This window comes from Solanum tuberosum, unplaced genomic scaffold (assembly GCF_000226075.1).
Source record: "Solanum tuberosum cultivar DM 1-3 516 R44 unplaced genomic scaffold, SolTub_3.0 scf00040, whole genome shotgun sequence".
Lineage (NCBI taxonomy): Eukaryota > Viridiplantae > Streptophyta > Magnoliopsida > Solanales > Solanaceae > Solanum > Solanum tuberosum.
The window spans coordinates 1,826,995-1,847,281 of NW_006238964.1; the positions used below are offsets into that span (position 1 = coordinate 1,826,995).

The 20,287-nt window shown below is 34.3% G+C and overlaps 2 protein-coding genes and 1 long non-coding RNA gene across 8 annotated transcripts in view; all 3 read right to left on the bottom strand.

Annotated features, from left to right (window-relative positions):
* The window catches only part of LOC102605366 (protein PAF1 homolog), an 8,033-nt gene extending 3,336 nt beyond the window's left edge, over positions 1-4,697 (bottom strand). The window contains exons 1-6 of the mRNA XM_006342975.2: positions 3,207-4,697; positions 2,492-2,560; positions 1,070-1,177; positions 795-978; positions 635-711; positions 421-540 (exon numbers count right to left, since the gene is read on the bottom strand). Coding sequence (XP_006343037.1) covers positions 421-540; positions 635-711; positions 795-978; positions 1,070-1,177; positions 2,492-2,560; positions 3,207-4,126 — 1,478 coding nt within the window. The 5' untranslated portion in view covers positions 4,127-4,697. The remainder of the gene's footprint in view (positions 1-420; positions 541-634; positions 712-794; positions 979-1,069; positions 1,178-2,491; positions 2,561-3,206) is intronic.
* A 1,249-nt stretch (positions 4,698-5,946) lies between these two features.
* Positions 5,947-7,128, bottom strand: LOC102605707 (uncharacterized). 2 transcript variants are annotated; one of them, XR_001472945.1, is made up of 3 exons: positions 6,773-7,128; positions 6,411-6,675; positions 5,947-6,255 (listed from the first exon to the last, which is right to left on the bottom strand). It is a non-coding gene; the product is annotated as an uncharacterized lncRNA (long non-coding RNA). The 2 variants fall into 2 exon arrangements; XR_001472944.1 differs by having other exon boundaries at positions 5,947-6,675.
* An 89-nt stretch (positions 7,129-7,217) lies between these two features.
* Positions 7,218-17,141, bottom strand: LOC102605929 (protein PAF1 homolog). Of its 5 annotated transcripts, XR_001472943.1 has the most exons (8): positions 15,952-17,141; positions 14,847-14,952; positions 14,269-14,334; positions 14,050-14,187; positions 13,787-13,951; positions 8,115-8,245; positions 7,394-7,461; positions 7,218-7,272 (listed from the first exon to the last, which is right to left on the bottom strand). XR_001472943.1 is itself a non-coding variant. In XM_006342976.2 (5 exons), exons 1-5 carry the CDS (start codon positions 16,545-16,547, stop codon positions 13,931-13,933), a joined length of 927 nt encoding a protein of 308 aa, XP_006343038.1. In that variant the 5' UTR covers positions 16,548-17,141; the 3' UTR covers positions 13,699-13,930. The 5 variants fall into 5 exon arrangements, 1 of the variants encoding a protein (XP_006343038.1); XR_001472941.1 differs by having other exon boundaries at positions 7,394-8,245; XR_001472942.1 differs by having other exon boundaries at positions 7,222-7,461.
* Positions 17,142-20,287: the final 3,146 nt, after the last annotated feature.

Sequence of the window (20,287 nt, forward strand, 5' to 3'; positions counted from 1 at the left end):
TGTGTGGGTGGGGGGGGGGGGATTTGGTAATAAAAGTGAACATTGTCCCTAAAATATAGGTTATTACTCCACTTAACATGAAATCCTCTTTCAATTCAAAAAATACAGCCAAACAAAAGGAAACTTTTGGCATTAATAATTGAGATAAACTTTTCCTCATCCAGACAATCAAAAGGAGAAAAAAAAAACTCAAAGCTGCAATTATCACAAAATGATAAATCAAGAATAAAAGATGAAACTAAGAAATGTCTGACCCCTTTGAGCATGCATATTAAAAGACAATACCAAATACTTTTGGATGACGAGAAAATATAGAGGGAAAATGCAATAATTATACGAAATGTTATCTTCTTACATCCTCCTCTTCACCTTTAGATATTTAACATAAAAGGGGGAAGGCCAAATGAGAGGAAGACTTACCGATCAAAATCGGGGTAAAGTGGCTGGACTTTGACAGGCTGCAATCTGCGATTGGTCGCATGAATGGGCCGTGACTTGCATGCCTCAAAAGAAGCCTCAATTTCCTGGATTTGTCTATCTCTGAAAACAGGGTTCGAGAAATACAAGATTCAGGTCTCATCTATGTCTCATTATCTTAGACATGAATAGCATGGACACTGAAAGCAGAAGTAACCTCTTGTTAAGATTCTCCAAGATGTTGCGGCCACCTTTTGTTTCTCGCAATTCTTTAGCTTGCTTTTCAGTAAGAGACTGCAAATGGCATAAACAATTAGTTGAATAATGATTTGCTACTCCTTCAAAAACATTCTTTACATGCTATCATTAGCAAGAACCTGTTTTGCTGACTCCGTGCTAAGAGGAGAGATGTATTGTGTTTTGACCAGCCAAGAAACACCTTTGTCAGTTGGCCTTTCCTTCTTTTTGATGCCATCTTTCTTGATGGGGGTTATAGGATTGTCATCGCGCAACAACTCTTCATCTTCTGGAGCAAGTGGTATCTTTACGCCCTTGGGAGGACTAAGCAAGCCAGCAACAAGGTAAAAACATTAGATAATTATTCCACTAAAATGTGTTACTTGAAGGAAAGGAGAGAGAACGTGTAATATACTTGTAAACACTGAGATCAAGAAGGTCAAGTGGAATTCCAAGGTCTGGTTCGACATATAGTTGAGGCTTGTGCATTTTCTCCAATGAAGTAATTGAGTATTTTGTAAATCTGCACATTTTAATGAATTGATCTTAGAAAATATGACAACAGTAATGCTCTGATGACAACCTGGAGTTTCATGTATCAAAAGCTACACAAAGTGTTTTGTGATGAAGAAAGGTGGAAAAGATGTCAAGTACCATCACTTTCAAGCTACTCTCTGCCAGCAGTCACTCCAGTACAATAATTCAGTATATATATATTGCTAACATATAGCCAAAATCTTTCCAAAAGAACTTCCATATGCTGCATCAAAATGCTTACGGAGAACCAATGCAGACTCTTACTCCAAGGATAAGTGGAGATTCAAATGCAAGAAAGACTCAGAAATAAAATCATGATTTACGAATACACAATATTTAAGCAACCTCAGATAAGCTTTCTCAATCTATTAACTACGGCCTGCACTTGCCTTGAACAGGAGTTGCTTCCCAAAAGAAAGGACATGGAAAGGGAACAGAACCACAGGATGAGCTTAACACTTGCCTACTCTAGTGCAGATGAAGTTAGTAACTACAAAAACAAAAGGTCATTTGTCCCCACAAGTGTTAGTCCTTGCACTCAAACTTTAAATGCTCAACAATGTAAATCAAACAACTGCAACAACTAACATCTAACATGAGAAATGTAGCAATAACCATAAAAGCAATAGTTTGATTGGTTAATAGGTAGATAACAATATTATTATTCAAATATTAAAGGCCAAATTCTAGGCAAATTCATGCCTAGTGTGATTTATAGTGGGCACGGCAATGCTGTGCAACAGCAACAACAACATACGCAGTGAAATCCCACAAGTGGGGTCTAGGGAGGGTAAAGTGTATGCAAACCTTACCACTACCTTGTGGAGGGTAGAGAGGCTTTTCAAGAACTAACAATCAACAAATTACACTGCTTGATAAAAATGGTTTAAAAGAGAGAGGATATAGCTGTGTCCATGTCCCATTCTCACACCAACAGTGACAGCCTAACTACTTCTGGAACAGACTAACCAGAGGTGATGGTTAAAGCACAATTCCAAATTAGGCATATGTAGCAAACCAGCAATCCACAATAAAAATGTTCAAGGGGAAAAACACAAAAGGCATGAGAGCAGTGCTTGGGAAAGAAGTTTCATTTAACCCTGACAACCTTTACAAAAGGTGCACATTCTAGATGGAATATTTTGTCTACATATTTTTTGATAAGCCATTTTGTCTACATATATAAAGAGCATGATTTGCTTAGCATATTCTAGTTTTGTCAGAAGATACATTTGTAGTTGAATTGATTATCATAAATACAAGTGAGAGGACCAGCACAATGAAAAGCAGAATCACAAACCGATCTGGGTCTCTTCTTAAAGTCAAAAGCTTTGGTTGTGCTGTCGGATCTGGTAATTCATTTCTGAATCTGCAGAGTACACACAAAAATTATAGAATGTTCAGCAACATTTAATATGTAAAACGACTTGTTTGTCCCAAATGATAGCATACCATAGTCTTTTCACAAATAATCCTAACACAGAAAGGAACATTTTCAAAGACATGACATAATAGAAGAAAAGTCATTCAGTAAATAACTAAATACACCTACCATTTGAATAAATGATGTCCAGTAAGTTTATCACCAACCTACCCTATGGAACAAACATCACATGTAAAGTTCACCCTTACCATGACCCAAACTGAAACTACACCGACAAGAACAAATTTGAACAGAACTAGAAGAAAGTACAAACTATAAAGGATCTCAAAGCATCGCGACAAGATTTCATGTGATATGGGGGTGAATGGCAAAATTATAGTTGCATGCTTAAAGGGATGCTTATCGTCTCATTACAAGGAAAGTCAAAGCATATAGTGGTATGTAACATTCCCGAAGTATCCCAAACTAAACATTACTTTCGACCAACCAGTATGCTTGAAAACTCCAATCTCCAGCAGAGCGGATACTAGATAATATCAGGTAACTAATCCAACATAGAAATAGAACAATTGGAGCATTTAAGGATCAAACAATCACTTGGCTGGTAGTAAATCCAGAACAAATGTCTTACTTTAACTTGCAAAGAAATGTTGTCGGCTTCTTCAACCGGTTTTCTGTCCTCTCGCCACTTAGCAAAGGGGCGGTTCTTCTGTCAGCCATATGTGATGCGCTAATTGACCCATGACCCTTCGTACCAGAAGTTAACATTTGGGTTTTCTGCAGAACCTTATTCTGTGATTCCTTTAAATGCTGTCTATTCTTTTCTTCATGCCTTTGCTTTTCTATCTCTCTCTTCTTCCTTAACCTCCTCTCTTCCTCAGTCTCAACCCTTCCTGAAGGAGCATTGGATTTTTTCACTGGCATTGGAGGAACAGAATGGCCTGGCTGTTTAGAACGAGCAGTGTGGTTACCATGCCCTGATTCACGCCAGCCAGATTCTCGCCTTTTCTCTGCACTAGGCCTGCTTTCATTACGTTGGTCCTGAGAGGGAACTGATGAAGGAGGTGGCGGAGGGGACGGTGGCTGAGAAGGTGGGGGAGGAGGAGGAATAGCAGAACTTGGAGGAGACGAAGGTGGAGGGGGTGGAGGTGGGGGCTCCAAGGGCTGGTTTTGGCTATACTGGGAGTACTGAGAAGATGGATAATACATTGGAGCAGGAGGAGGAGGAGGCTGCCCAGAAGGTGGTGGCGGAGGTGGATATGAAGAATCCGCAGGAGGAGGAGGCGGAGGTGGATACTGATTTCTGGTCGCAGGAGGTGGAGGAACGTAACCAGGATGCTGATAATTTGAACTCTGGTGCACCTGAGAGTAATTCTGCTGGGTATACGAAGATCCATCATTCACTCCGTAACCCCCCCAATTCTGCGAGTACTGACTTCCCCTGGATTGAGACGGTGGTGGCGGAGGGTTCTGATTCTGCGGAGGCGGTGGCGGTGGCGGAGGAACAAAACTCGACTGCGACGGTGGAGGAAATGGCCTATACGAAGCCATGGGACACTCAACAACAAAACACAACTCCTCCGAATGCAAACTAAAACCCTAGAACAAAACAGAACCACCAAATATAACCTCTACAATTCACAAATCCTCTTTCTCACCACTTCAGATTTACCTATAGCACACACACACAATCAAATCAAAAGAACCCTAATGAAACAAATACCGCTAAAATAATTTATTTGATTTCAGCATTCTCAAAATCCAAAAACTGGGTAACCTAACCCAATACAAAATTGAGCCCTTCTCAATTCTAGAATTCAAATTAGAGGGGGAAAAAAAAACGAGAATGGAATTCGAATCAATAAAATGAAGTAGAAATCCACAAACACTTCTCAATTCTGAGAAGATTAAAGCATAACGAATTGCACAAGGAATCAAGTGGAAGATGAAGTATTCTCTGAAAATTTCAAAGGGAATTGGGGAGCAAGAATTTGAGTAGGAGAGAAAGTGTTTATGTTTGTTTAGCTCAGCAAATTTGCCAGTTGAGTAGCATCACCAATCTATAGTCGTCGCTTATGTTTTTGCAACTCTGGAAAACTTTCCCAAAAAAATGACTCCTTTCACCTTCCTTTGACCAAATATTTTTGACAAAAAAAATAAAAATAAAATACTACTTCTAATATTCCACCTTCCATTTTTACTTTGTACAATTCAAATTTAGTATGTCATTTAAAAATTAAAAAATAATAATTAATATGAGTAATTTACATTATAATATTAATTTACTAATTAGGCCTTGAAAAATGATTTGAAGAATAAGTAATTAATATGTTAAATGCAACAAGTAAAAGTAATAATCTATTTTTGGAATAGTCGCAAATAAAAGTAAATAGATTTAAGAGAGTAACATCAAATTCCAACGAGACAGGAAATTTACATATTTATTTATTCATAGCGTATCCAGGATTTTGGGGTGATGGATTCACTATTATAAAAACAGTTAAAATTTTAAATTATAGTTCCAAAATTGAAATGCCTAATAAATTAAAACGTCAAAGATGCTATCAATAACAACTTAGAGAGATGTTACCAAATTTTAGAAAGAAAAATAAAACAAGATAGATATAAAAGTCAAATTTCTAACCTTACTGAGAGGTGCACCCAATCAATCGTCATATTATATGATACTTCAAGTGTGGATTCACACATTTATATTTAACAAAAAAAATTAAAAAATATGACACTACTATATGATTTCAGAAGGAAGCATGGGTTCACGTTAACCTAGTGACCCCCTCCTGCATACGACTCTGTTTATTCATAATACTAAAAGTGGATGTCCACTTTTAGTTGTTCAGTTTAGAAATTAAAAGATATTTTATCACTTAGTTCCTAATTTATCTTTATTATTGATTATAATCATTTCTCAAAATGTTAAATTTATTATATTCATTGGACGATATAATAAATTAAGAGATATTTTATCTCTTTTAAGTTTAAAGATTTGAGAAACATCGATTTCATGAGATCAAGCATTACTACAACTATGTTTGAACCATCACCATAATAGATAATTAAAAAGCTAAAGTTTGCTTTGTTACATAGTTATCCCAACCATATAACACATGCCAGTTAGGTTATTGAAATATAATTATTGTCCCGAATTTCCACATGTGGAATTTCAAACTCCACGTATGTAAGAGCATTTACTTTAATATGGTTCTGTGATAGCATACAACATGTTCCAGAGGATTAATATTTGGGTATAAATATTACTTACTATAAAGAGTAAGAATGTGCAACAGAGACTAAATAGACTAGACAATGCGTCATGTTTCGTTCCATAAAATGCAAAATGGAACTCGTAATAATATAAAAAAAAATTACACTATCATATCATAACTCATAAGTACCCATAATAAAGGGATTAGTAATTCAAAAAAAGAGGCAAGTAACCTACATTATGTTAATTCCTGCAAAAATTCTTTAGGCTGTATATATAAAATAAATCCAATAAAGATTAGTAATGCCCTTCTACATTTCCTGCTAGGCAGTATTCCATGAACTGTGTACATTCAGTTTTGACCTTCTTCGCTCCAATGCTCCACCAGACGACAACATAACGTTCACAGTGTAATAACCTAATCCTTACCTTTGTTTTCGATAGATACTTAACAATGCTGCACAAGACCAATTACTATATTACATGACTTAACTATGCAGTATTATTTCAACTATCAATTTGTTGTTACTGCCCTTGAACTGGTGCATATAGTTATCAAGCTTGGATTAAGAAAATTAGTAAAGAACACCAGAACAGGAGAAAGATACTCACAGTGAGTGGTCAATGTTATGGATCAACCGAGCAGAGTCTTTATAAAACAAAGTTAAAACTTTCTCTACAAAGTTAGGAGTAGCATCATTTTGTAGCTCTTCTAACTCAATCAATTGCACATCAACATATCCCTGCACCAACCACACACGAAACATAATATGGACAAAGTAACATTATGCAGAACTTACAGGCTACCGGGAGCATATCATCATGAACGCAAATTGCACCAAATACCCAACCCAAGGAAGAAGTATGCATTATTAGCCTAGATAATAAAAGAGAGAAATTTAGTACTGATGTTATATAGGAAATTAGAATGCATGTAGAGAAAATGTAAAGCCATATGTTTTGGCATTTCGGACCTGACCAGACACGAAGACTTTCCCCTTGTACTCAACTGAAGCAATCGGAACAAAAATCCCCTGCGTGTTAAAAATGGACTGTCCAATAACTTACCTCATTCCATGTATAAGCCTCTTCAGCAGTACCTTCAGACTTTGATGTTAGGTTGCTCGAGTCTTTTACCCAGACTGGGTGGACGACAAAATGCAACTTTACTCCAAGAAGGATTTCAAGGAACAAGGGATAGTACCTTATTGAAGGTTGCCATAGCTTGTACGACTTTTTTAGTTAAACGGCAATAGATTTGTACCTTCACAGCATTCACTGGGGCCTCTTAAAAAGTTGAAGCAACTCCGTAGGAGACTTGACAATCAACCTTAGAGGAAGAATGATGTTTAGAATAACAACGAGCTACTGGAAGGCTTATAGAAAGAATAAAATCTCTAATAAAGCCGAATTTAAATGCCTTAAAAGCCATCATCCAATGGGTCTTGTGCCTCTCTTCTAGAGGCGCTCCAATCTACACACGGAAGACTAATTCATAAATCACTTGCATGTTTAGTTGTTATAAAGGTGATTGAAACTTTTGACACAACAACACTAATCAAAACAAAGAGAAATTGTTTCCTTCAAGGCCAAACCTGCATATACCATCTCACTGCTATCCCATGCATTATCAATAAGTGATTGTAAGGGGCATAACAGATATCTACAAAGACAGAATGGAGGATAACAAAAAATAACAATCAAATCCCGTTATGACACTGCAAAAAGGGCTTAAAGGAGGAAGGCGTTGAGAAATTCCAAGTACCACTTTGGAGCTTTGTACATTGAACAAATACACCTAAAGTCTTAAACAATGTGAAAACAAAACTTTATTTCGCTAAATCAGCAAAGCCGTTAGTTAATATACGGACAAACAACAACAACATACTCAACGCAATCCCACAAGTGGGGCCTGGGGAGGGTGGTGTGTACGCAACCTTGTCCTACCTTGCAAAGGTAGAGAGGCTATTTCCAACAGACCATCAATTCAAGTAAAGAATATCATAAACAAGTATGGAAAAGAAACACAGTAGTAAAGAAGTCATGTTAAAAATAAAGGAGAAGAGAACAGTAGCAACATCGGATAATATGATAACTGAACCAAAAGTGTTAAAGAACGACAAAAGTTCCACATTGGTGGTTAACAAGATGGGTGACCTCCTTAAAAGGCTTGGCAATCTTTCTCCCTTTGAGCTAGCTTTTGGGGTGAAAGGTGATATCAAACCAGGATCATGTTAAACACGGGGCGTGAGGTGGAGTGTTAAAGAATGACGAAGGTCCCACATTGGTGGTTAATGAGATGGGTGGACTTCTTACCTGATCTTTTTTCATGGACCAAGCATGTGGAAATTCTTTTTAGTTTGGGAAGCGGTGAGATTCGATCCCGAAACCTCTGTCTGCTCTGATACCATGTTTAAATGTGTAATCATCTCATCTAAAAGTTTAAGCTGTTAGAGAGAGCACACTTTTATTAGTTAATGATATTTTTCAACAAATAGAAATAAATAATAATAAAATTGAAGGACAAGACAATATGAGAGTAATAAGAACAATACAGAAAAGGGGAACTAGATGACCCTCGATTACTTACCAACCTTCTACCCTAATCTTTGACTTCATATCCTCATATCTAGGAGTATGTCCTCAGCAAGCTACATGTGTATCATATCGTGTCTATCACATCTCCTCAATACTTCTTCAACGTACCTTTATGTCCCCGCATACCCACCAAAGCCAACCTTCCACACCTACTCACTGAAGCATATGTGTTTCTCTTCTTCATGTGTCCGAACTATCTCAATCTCACTTCCCTCATAGTGTGCCAAATATCCTCGTTCCTAATCCTATCTCTTAAGGGTCATTTGATAGAATTTGATAGTGTATCAACAAAAATAATGCATGCATTAACTCTGTGTATTAGTAATACATTGCTTAGTACACTTTTTTATGCTATGTATAATTAATGTTAGCATTAGTTATACACTCTATGGTGTATTAAGGTGTGTATTACTAATACTATGAATTTTTAGGTATTAGTAATGCAAGGAGATTTAATGCATGCATTAACATGATTAAACACCTAATTACCCCTCAATTATTTTTACATCTTTTCCACTATAATTGTGGACGATATCTTTGTACAAAAATATTGTTATGCAATGCATGCTATTTTTAATACACCAAACCAAACATGCATAAAAAATAATCTATGTATAATTAATGCAACCATAACTAATACAAGCATTACCAATACACTCTATGTAGCATGGTTTTTATACTCTACCAAACGACCCCTTCTAGTATGATCACGCTTCCATCTCAATATCCTTTATTTTCACTACTTTATCTTCTAGATATGCGAGTACTTGATTGCCAACATTCCACCTCATACAACATAGTTGATTTGATAATTACTTTATAAAACTTAACTTGAAGTTTTTTGTGGGACATTCTTATCACACACGACACTGGATGTGAGCCTCTATTTTATCCACCTCGCTCCAATACAATGTGTAACATCATCGTCAATCTCCCAATTTCCTTAGATTATTGACCCAAGATACTTGAAACTGTCTCGCTTAGATATGACTTGTGTGTCAATCCTCACCACCACTATATCCGCCAAGCGAGTTACGTCACTAACTTACACTCTAAGCATTTTGTCTAAGTCCAGCTATATAATACCTTGTACCTTCGGGCTATGATTGAACTGTTCTACGCATGGGATTGACCTGAACCCGATGTATTTGATTGTACCTAGGTGAAAAAGGTCAAGTCTTAAGTGTGGGGAAGTGTGTTGGATGATAGTTAGGGGTCATTTGGTTTGAATACAAGTTATGATGAAATTAATTATGATAGGATAAGTTATGTTGAGATTAGTTATGCCGAGATTATTTCTTATTAAATGTTTGATTTGTTGTATTCAAAATAATATGCATTGCATAAATTTTAAAAACAAGTTGTTTGTTTACAAAAATATTCTTCACTTTATTTAGTTTTTTTTATGTTTTCTTTGTAGGTTTTAGTTATTCAGTCTTTAAAAAAATCATCTTAGTTAGTTTAAATATTTTTGTGTGCGTATTTTAAAATAAAATGTTCTTCTTATTTAGCTTAAAAATAGAATTTCCATCTTAAATTTGTTAAAGTACAAGAGAATTTATGAGAAATCAAAATATAAATAAACATAAGAATTAGTTAAATAAATTCAAAAATAAAAATTATATTTATACAGTGTAATTTTTAATAGAAAAATATGAAGAATTATCATAAAAATAAGGAATAGTGGAGGTTGTGAATGTTATTATATATGATGTTAAAAATAAGTGATGTATAAAAAGGGTTTAAAGGGATATCTTTGTCATTTACCTATTTTATCTCGGGATAAGTTATCCCAGGATTACTATGCCACCCAAGGGGAGGGATAGCTAGAGCTGTCAAAATGGGTTTGGCCCGCTAGGCCGGCCCAACCCAACCCTTGAATTAAATGGGGTTGGGCTCAATTTTTTCAGTCCATTTAGGAACGAGGCTTTTTAGCCCAGCCTCATTTGGCCCGCAAGTCTCAAAGGCCAGCCCGCGGGCTGTGAATTTTAAAAATATTTATTATATATATTTTAAGTAGTGTTTTACTTGTTAAGATTTTGTCAATAAATATTTTAAAGTATCAATATAAAATCAAGACTATTTTTACATATCATTTACACTTTAGGGTCATTAGCCCACTGAATTTTCTTATTAGCCCAAGTCCATTACTCCAGTATAACTATGAATCTTTGACCTTTTTCACTTTTGTTTTTATGCCTAAGACTATATTTTTTACATATCATTTACACTTTAGGGTCATTAGCCCACTGAATTTTCTTATTAGCCCAAGTCCATTACTCCAGTATAACTATGAATCTTTGACCTTTTTCACTTTTGTTTTTATGCCTAAGACTATATTTTTTACATATCATTTACACTTTAGGGTCATTAGCCCACTGAATTTTCTTATTAGCCCAAGTCCATTACTCCAGTATAACTATGAATCTTTGACCTTTTTCACTTTTGTTTTTATGCCTAATTTTTCACTCCTCCTTTATTGTCTTGTTTATGAAAATAGTGATCATGTAATGTTTTTATGCTCGGATGAATCTTATGAAGGTTGTATCTTGGCTATTATGTATTTGTTTTGTAAATATTCACTGAAGTATGTGTAATTCATGAATGGATTTATGTATGTATTGATGGTCCCTTTTTTGGTTGAAGGGCCAACCCGTCCCAACCCATGGCCCGCTTAGGGCTGGGTTGGGCTGCTATTTTATAGGCCATTTAATTAAAAGGGCCAGTCCGTCCCAACCCATTTAACTCTCTAGCCCGTTAGGGTTGGGTTGGGCCAGCCCATTTTGACAGCTCTCATAGCTTATCTAGGTATTAATTATTAATCCCGAAATAAGTTATCCCGAACTTGCCAACAAAATAACAAATTAAATGGCATTATAATTAGTCTCAAGATTACTTGGTGTTATCCTTCACACTGGTGCTGGCAAAACGAGCCCATATTTTGGTAACCCGACCATATTTTAATGGGTTGGGTGAGTGATTTTTTATATTGGTAAAATATGGGTTGATACCCATACTCAACCCATAAAAATATGGGTAAATTACGGATAAAATATGGAATAGCCAAATGAGTTAAAGCTTCCAACTTCTATTCACTTAAAATTTATGACATCACTAAAAATATTGTAACTTCTCTTCCTTTTTTACGTTCTTCTATAAAATTAATTATTCTTCTCTATAATTGAAAAGGTGAAGCCTTTAGCCCTCCAAAAAATATATATTTTAAATGTATATTCTTTTGTTAATTATAATTATATTTTTTATTTGTTTAATTTTATATTGGATAACAAATAATAGTGTAAAATAAGCAATCATGTATTAGTATTGATATTGATATTGCTTAGAGTGCAATAAACATGTTTTAGACCTAAAATGCAAATATTCATTTACTTTGAAATTTAAAATATTTCCCCTTGTTATATAAATTTATTTTATATTGAAAAGTTATAGGATTTTTTTACTTTCATGATACAATAAAACTAAATAAAGTATTTTCAACACTTCTCATCTAGAAAAAATATTTCTCCATGTTGAATTCTTAAGTAGAGTACTATATATTCATGATAATATGGGTAAATATGAGTAAACTTGTATTTTACCCAACTCATTTGTTACGCAATCCAATTTTACCCATATCAAATATGGGCGGGTTGAATTATTACCCATTTTCAACCACCCAAATTTGACCCAACTCACCCATTTGCCACCACTACTTCACACCAAACGACCCCTTAATGTCCTAAAGAAACTCTAGCTCAAAGTTGGACTAAAAGCTTCCTTACCGATGAAATTTTTCATGATTTTGAGCAAAGTTCAACTTCAAACAAGCATATCTCCTATAATATGAAGAGTTAAGTGGCCCAAACCCTATCAAATTGAAGGTATGTGAGTCTAGTTTCCAATGCAACAAATTGTTTGTACTTTGGTATTTATGCCATATTTTATGCCCATTTTACTACTAGACAGTACCTTGTTGCATGCCTAAGTTGTCAGCAGTGCGCAGCACTGAAAGCAATGCAGTAACCTTATTGCGCAAGACGTCAATTGCGTGATAGCACACATGAAAAAACATCATAATAGCACCCCATGGTCGTGGTTCATCCCCCAAGTCCAAAAAATTTCCTAGAAAGAGAAGCTCTCAAGAATCCAACTTCCTTCAAGGTTCATCCATCATCCAAGTTAAGATTTGGCCATAGAATATTGATGGTTTCTTCATCTTAACACAAATAATACCTCATATTCGTGCAATCCATAGATTTACAAGAAACTTCTTAAGAACTCAAGTGAAGGATTTTGCAAAGGTCTCTTTCTAGAGGTAAGACATTAGAAACGAACTCCCATGTAAACTTTAGCATTTCTAACTTAAAATTATGAGATTTTAACAAGTCAAAGAACAAGTTCTTGATATTTTTCCACCAAAAACCAGGCACTAATAAAAAATTTAGAGCATTTAAGGTATGTAAGACTATCTCTACGTGTGGGAACGTTATTGTTCTTCCCCCGTGCTATATATTCATGTTAGCAAGTAGTCCCCTATGTAAGTTAGAGTTCATGATGAAAACCTCATGTTTTAATCTTCTTGATATCCTTATGAACTCCATGGACATCCTATGATATTGTCCATTCTAGACTCCCATGAATTCTATGAGTTTTACCATGAAATCACAACAATATGGAAAACATGATTTTCTTTCCAAAATATGGTATGATTAGATAGTGTATACATGAGAATATTCTCTAATCCCTTTAATTAGGCAGATAGGAGATTGAGTAATATTTTATTAGTTTCTTTTTTTTTTGACAAGGAAAACCCACAACCGCTATCCTTTGGGTGCGAACAGGGTAAAACCCCCGCTCCTATGCAATAGCTCGCAAACCACATAGAAGAGGTAACCCACACTAGGCAAGCCCAGTGCGACGAGCTCGACCTAAAAGGCAAATCCCTTGCTTTCGCTGGCAAGGGGTTTCAAACTTGAGACCTCCAACATGGAAGTCCCAAAGCCCAAACCACTGGGACACCCCGAAGGGTATTTTATTAGTTTCTTTGCTTATTTACATTATCTATAACAACTATTTAATCCCATCAACTTGAGGGAATAATTAATCAATTCAATTCCCAATATCTTTTCTTCTTCTTCTATTTTCTCAAAACACAAATGCCAAATCTAATGTGAGAACTGTGAAGAGGGTACGGGGTAGGAGAGACCACACAAGAATTATGGTCAGTCCAAACAATCATTCGCATATGCAAATTACGTCCAAGTTCAGTCTTTCTAAAGAGACAATCATTCGCATATGCAAATTACTTGAAAGTTCAGTCTTTCTAAAGAGCAAAATGCTCATATGGTACAATGCATTGTTTATTTATGCAACTTCTCTCATGTACCTACCCTTTCTCTTTTTCTATTTTCTTGCTGAAAATTATCTGATCAGCATAAATAACTGTGAAGGAATCAATCATGCATACTGTTCGGTTGTTTGCCAACATCATCTTTGACTGATTTTGTTCTCCTCTGACTTCAACCACTTCCCCTTCAAAGCTGTTGTATAACCCCCTAAAAGATTCCAACAATGTCATAATCAGTTTAGTTGCAAAAATAAAGGCATGCAGGAAAAAAAAAAATGAAGCAAGAGGCAGGCTTGGCTTCATTACCCCTTCTTTTTCAATGGCAGTTACTGTTGGTCTCTTCCTTACTGTAACTATCGAAGCATCTGGGAAATGTTCGACTTCATTATTTGATTTTTCCTCTCCAGCTATCTTTTTTTGCAAAACAAGCTTTGCTGGAACAGGCTGGATCACATCACATCCACAGTGGGTGTTAAGTTTCAGGCTAAACCACATATAAAGTTAAACAAGTTAACAAAGTTTTACCGTGTAATGGGCCACTGTTCCACCAAATGCCGCAATAGTAGGATCATCTGCATCATCACCTCGTACCTGCAAATGGGCACATGAGGGAAATATTAATACAACTAAGTAATTTACCAAATTATAAAAGTGTAGCTAGGCTGAGTTCAAAACTCAGAAAAGGTACATATCACTGGGGGTAGGGGTTGGGTGAGATAATATATCCGGGATATGGTTAAGTTAAGAAAAAAAAATCAAAGGATGAAGTAGAGTTTAGGAAAATGTTTTCCATAATTTTGGAAGGGAAGTCATTTTCCTTAAATTTGAGGAAAATGAGTTGATCTGGAAAACATTTTCCAAACATTTAAGCCAACCAAACATGGGAAAATTGAACATTTTCCAGAAAATGTTTTCCTCCATACCAAACACACCCATAAGTTTGGAGAAGATGAATATATGAGGTCTCAATTTTCATAAGGAGAAGTTAACTTTGCCAATCTTTCTTTCAATTAGCAATTGCACCAAAGGAGTCTTTCCTTTGGCTTATTAACCGGGAGAAAGCATTACAAACTTGAAGAAAGGCATTTAACCAATAATTTCACCTGTGATTCATACGCATCACGAACAGTTTTATCCAACTTGTTGTAGGTTTCTGAACCAGCAGTTGGAGCACCATCGAAAATCGCAAGCACAACCTGGTCTTTATACCTGGCAACATAGCATTACTTGTTATCTCCAGCACCAAGAGATTGCTATGATCTAATGACTCCATGAGTTTTTTTATAAAAGAAAAGGGAAAAGTGTCGCAAGAATTACTAATTTATTACCACTCCTGCTTTTGCGGTTTTCTTTTGATAAGGAACGTTATTTCATTGACTAGAAACAGAGCAAGAGAATTCATGTATACGAGAGATGGTAAGAAAAGATAGCAATCCCAGATGAGTACCAGATTGCTATCTTCTCTTACCATCTCGTATACATGAATTCTCTTGCTCTCTTTCTAGTCAATGAAATGACATTTCTTTTCAAAAGAAGACAGCAGAAGCAGGAGTGGTAATAAATTAGTGATTGCTTGTGACACTTTTTCAGAAAGATGCATTGGTGGTTGAATTGATTATCATAAATACAAGTGAGAGAGGACTAGCACTATGGGGGGAAAAAAAAGGCAGAATCACATAGCAATCTTGGTCTGTTCTTGATTTCAAAATCTTTAGCTGCGCTGACGGATCTGGAAATTCATTTCTGAATCAGCAGAGTACACATAAATTACAGAACATTTAGCAATATCTACTATGTAAACGAATAGTCTTAATGGACATCAGTAATTCAGATGGTTGGTGTATTTAGTTATTTGTTGAACAACATGATAGAAAAAAAGTCATTCAGAAAATTAAGTAAATACACCAACCATCTAAATTACTGATGTCCATTAAGTTTATCACCATCCCACCCTAAGGAATGACCATCTGCATTACGTCTAAAGTTCACCCTTAAATCTATGCTTATCATCTAATTGCAAAGTAAATCAAAGCATATAGTGGTCTGTAACATTGTAGATGTATTCTATTCTAATCTATTCTAAATTAAAGATTACTTACGACCAACTAGTATGCTTGAAAACTCAAATCTCGAACAAATAATAGATAATAGATAGAACAATTGGAACATATAATATGGCTGGAAATAAATACAGAATTAACGTCTTACTTCAGCTGCTGCTTCTCCAACCGGTTGTCTGTCATGTCACCCCTAAGCAAAGGGGCAATACTTCTGTCGGATCTAATTGACGCATGACCCTTCCTACCAGAAAATAATTTTTTGGTTTTCTCCACAATCCTATTCTGTGCTTCCCTTAATCGCTGTTTACGTCTTACTTTTTCTAATTCCCTCTTCTTCCTCAACCTCCTCTCTTCCTCAGTTTCATTGGAATTTTTCACTGGCAATGGAGCTGGCTGTTTAAATCGAACAGTCTGAGAAGGTGGGGGAGGACACGAAAAAGGAGGAAGCGGACGGAACCGTGGCTGAGAAGGTGGAGGAGGACACGAAGGAGAAGGGAACGGAGGTGGATACCGATTTCTCAGCAGAGAGAACGGTGGGGGAAAAGACGAAGGGGGAAAGGGTGGAGGTGGGCACGGTGTCGGAGAAGGTGGAGGAGGAGGCGGATGTGGATACAAAGAATCCGGCGGATGCGGAGGCGGCGATGAATATGGATTTCTCGGCAGGGGAGGAAGAGGAACGTACTGATATGAAAATGACGATCCTTCTTTCACCCGATAACCCCGATTCTGCCTGAATTGGGACATCGATGATGGCGGCGAAACGGCGGCGGTGGCGGAGGAATCAACGCCGAGTGATACGGTGGAGGTTTTGGCTTAGATGTTGAAGTCTAGAAGCCGACACTTTTTGTTTGCTATAGTGCTCTTGGAAGCTGAGCCCTTATAAGTGTCTATGGCTTCCTACTATATCCAACAAAAAGTGTCAGGGTTTGTGGACTTCTACATTTAGGTCAATCCCTCTATCGTATCACTCGGCGTTGATTCCTCCGTCTTTGTGTCGTCGCAGTATAATCTTTCGCCACCATTCTCAATTCAGCCAGAATTGAGATTACGGGTGAATAATAGATCGTCATATTCATATCAATACATTCCTCTCCTCCACTATCAAGAAATTCATATTCACCCCTTCATCTGAATTGAAAGGTGTTTGAGAATTTCTTACTCTATTTTTTTGCTGGATTTTGAGTTTGGAATACCCAATTCTTGATTTTGAGAATGGAGATGTACCATTCTTGATTCGATTCCAACAATGGAAAACAACTAGACTAATTTCAATCTCATTTATAATTGATTAATGAATGATTTCACCTAATAACTCCGGAAATCTACTTGATACTTTTTTTTATTTTAGAAAAGAGAGTTAATGGCGATCGAATTTTAAACCCACTAATTTTGAAAAACATCAATTTGTGAAATCAAATAGTATTATTTATTTTTCTTTTGTCATCGTTGTTCCTGTTTTTTATCTTTTGTTTTGTTTGATGTTCATGGTAAGTGCAAAATATCCATCAATCAATTAATAAAATGAATATGTGCCATTGATACTTATCGGAATCGCCGGAAAAAGAATCGCCATCCATTTCTCAGACCAAAGAGTCGAAAAAATCATCTGTTTATGTTTCTCCTGCACTCAAGAATCACAAGAATGTTAAATTAGAATGAGATTCCAACTTTGGCTAGAAAAATATCAATCAATTAATAAAATAGATCTGTACCACTAACCTTACCGAAATCGCTGTCTATTTCTAAAGTCAAAGAGTTAGCAAAAACCCTTCGTTTCTATTTCTCCAACACTCAACAACCACAAGAATCTTAAGTCAGAATAAGATTTCAACTTTGGCAAAAAAATATCAGTCAAATCAATTAATAAAATGAATTTGTACCACTGATACTTACTGAAATTGTCGGATAAAAATCACCGTTCATTTCTAAGATCAAAGAGACGGCAAAAACTCTCCGTTTATGATTCTCCTGCACTCAAGAACCACAAGAATCTTAAGTTAGAATGAGATTTCAACTCTTGGCTATTAGGGTTATGATAGAATAAATCATAGAACTTACGAAACGGGTAGATATGTCATTGAAATAAAATAATTTTGTTGTGTCTTTTTTTTTTCTTGAACTCTAAGAATGAGCTGGCTGATCCTAACATTATTTATAAGGGGCCAAACAGTGATTTACCCGATAACGCCCATCAAAAAATGCAAGTTGAGCAAGAACTAAAGGGAAAATACAAAAAAAGTGATTCGTGAAAATATGACTCAATAATGATAATATGTGAAGAAAAACTTAATATTTAAACACCAAAAGATTAGCCAAGAATAAGAGATAATAACCAATAAATTTAAGAGCATAAATTTATAATCATTATATAATATATAAAATATAACTTCTTAATATTTTATTAATTTTAATTTTAAATTAAGTAACTTTAACTTCATTATTTTCTTTTTTAAAAATCATAAAAAGGATCAACTCAAAATTTAAATATTAAAAAAAAATATAATTTACTTTTGATTTATTACTTTATATAGAAAACAAATAGATAAATGAAATTGTAATGTTGTCATTTATCTTTTATATAAGTGTTTCCTTACTTGCTTAGAACTTATTTTTACTTGTGACAATTCTTAATATTTTATTACTTTCTTCTTAAATTTTAATAGTTTTTACTTTAATTTTTTTAAAATCATAAAAATGATCAATTCAAAATCTGAATATTTAAAACATGATATTTTACTTTGGATTTATGCCATTTTTAGAAAATAAATAAATAAATAAAATTGTCATATTTGTTAACATTCACTTGTTCTAAGTATTTTCTTATTTGCATATAAATACATTTTTTGTATTTCCTTTTATAAAATTTACTCAGCTCTAAATTTATTTTTAATAAAAATCATAAAAAGAATCAACTCAAAATATGATGTTTTACTTTTGATTTGTGACTTTTTTTTTTTAGAAAATAAGTAAATAAATGAAATTGTCATATTTGTTAACATTCACTTGTTATAAGTATTTCTTTATTTGCATAAATACATTTCTTATATTTCCTTTTAAAAATATATTTAAGTAGCATTAACTTCATTTTCTTATAAAATCGTAAAAAGAATCAACTCAAGATACTATGTTTTACTTTTAATTTATGACTTATTTAAGAAAATAAACAAATAAATAAAATTGTCATATCTATTGGAATTTATCAGTTATAAGTAGAAAATAAATAATATTGTTATATTTATCCACATTTATTTGTTACAAGTATTTCTTTGCTGGCATAAATTATATTTACTTATAAAAAATCTTAATATTTTGTTAGTTTTTAAAAAAATTTAAGTAACTTTAAAGATCACAAAAAGGTTCAACTTTAAAAATAAAGTATTCAAACATGATATTTTATTTTTGACTTATGGCTTTCTTTTAAAAAAAATTGTCATATTTATCAATAATTATCTGTCACAGGTATTTCTTTCTTGCATAAATTATTTTTACTTAAAAATATTTTTTAATTTTTTCTTTTTTTCTTTTTTAATGTAAGTAACTTTACATTTATTTTTTTTAAAATCATAAAAAAGACCAACTCAAAACATGATATTTTACTCTTGGCTTATGATTTATTTTAGAAATTAAATAAATAATTGATGGATCAGATTAAATAAAGGGATAAGGGTCTGAAAAATACCCCAACTTTGGTCGGATTTGTTGTTGCGATACTAAACTTTCATAAGGACCTATTACCTCCCTAGACTATTTAATACCGTATTTTAAACATATATATTTGCCCACGTGGACATAAAAAATAATGCAAAATTATAAATAGTAATGTGTCCACGTGGGCACATATATACCTTTAAAATACACTATTAAATAGTTCAGGGGGTAAAAAATACGGTATTAAATAGTCTAGGGAGGTAATAGGTCCTTATGAAAGTTTAGTATCGCAACAACAAATCCGACCAAAGTTGAGGTATTTTTCAGACGCTTATCCCTTAAATAAATAGTATGATATTGTCAAATTAGACTTTTAATTTTGCAACACTTTAATTATTAGTAGTGTCCATCATTGATTATAAAATTGACAAATAAATTAATATATTAAATAGTCAAAGATTTTATTATTATAAATCTGTTGACTAGATTATATAATTAATGATCAATTAAATTAGATTTTTAATTTTCAACACCTTAATTACTAATCTGCATTTGGATTTTCAAATTTGCAACGCTTTAATTGTTTCGGAGTTAAATAAGTGAATGATGTAATAAACATCATATCATATTTGTATTCATAGAACTTACCCTTGAGGTTTTAAATATTATATTTACATGTTTTAGTTTGATACTTATTTGACTAAATTAAATTACTCTTAAGTATAAACGTTTTGTTTAGTGTAAGGTTACCCCTTTATAGTTTAATGGGATAAGGGTCTGAAAAATATCCTAACTTTGGTCGGATTTGTTGTTGCGATACTAAACTTTCATAAGGA

Coding starts and splice junctions, on each gene's coding strand:
- LOC102605929 (XM_006342976.2), bottom strand. CDS start 16,547: ATGTCCCAATTCAGGCAGAATCGGGGTTATCGGGTGAAAGAAGGATCG. Junction 14,953..15,951: donor TTGGAGAAGCAGCAGCTGAA/GTAAGACGTTAA, acceptor CTATGTTGCCAG/GTATAAAGACCAGGTTGTGC. Junction 14,188..14,268: donor GAACAGTGGCCCATTACACG/GTAAAACTTTGT, acceptor GATGTGATCCAG/CCTGTTCCAGCAAAGCTTGT.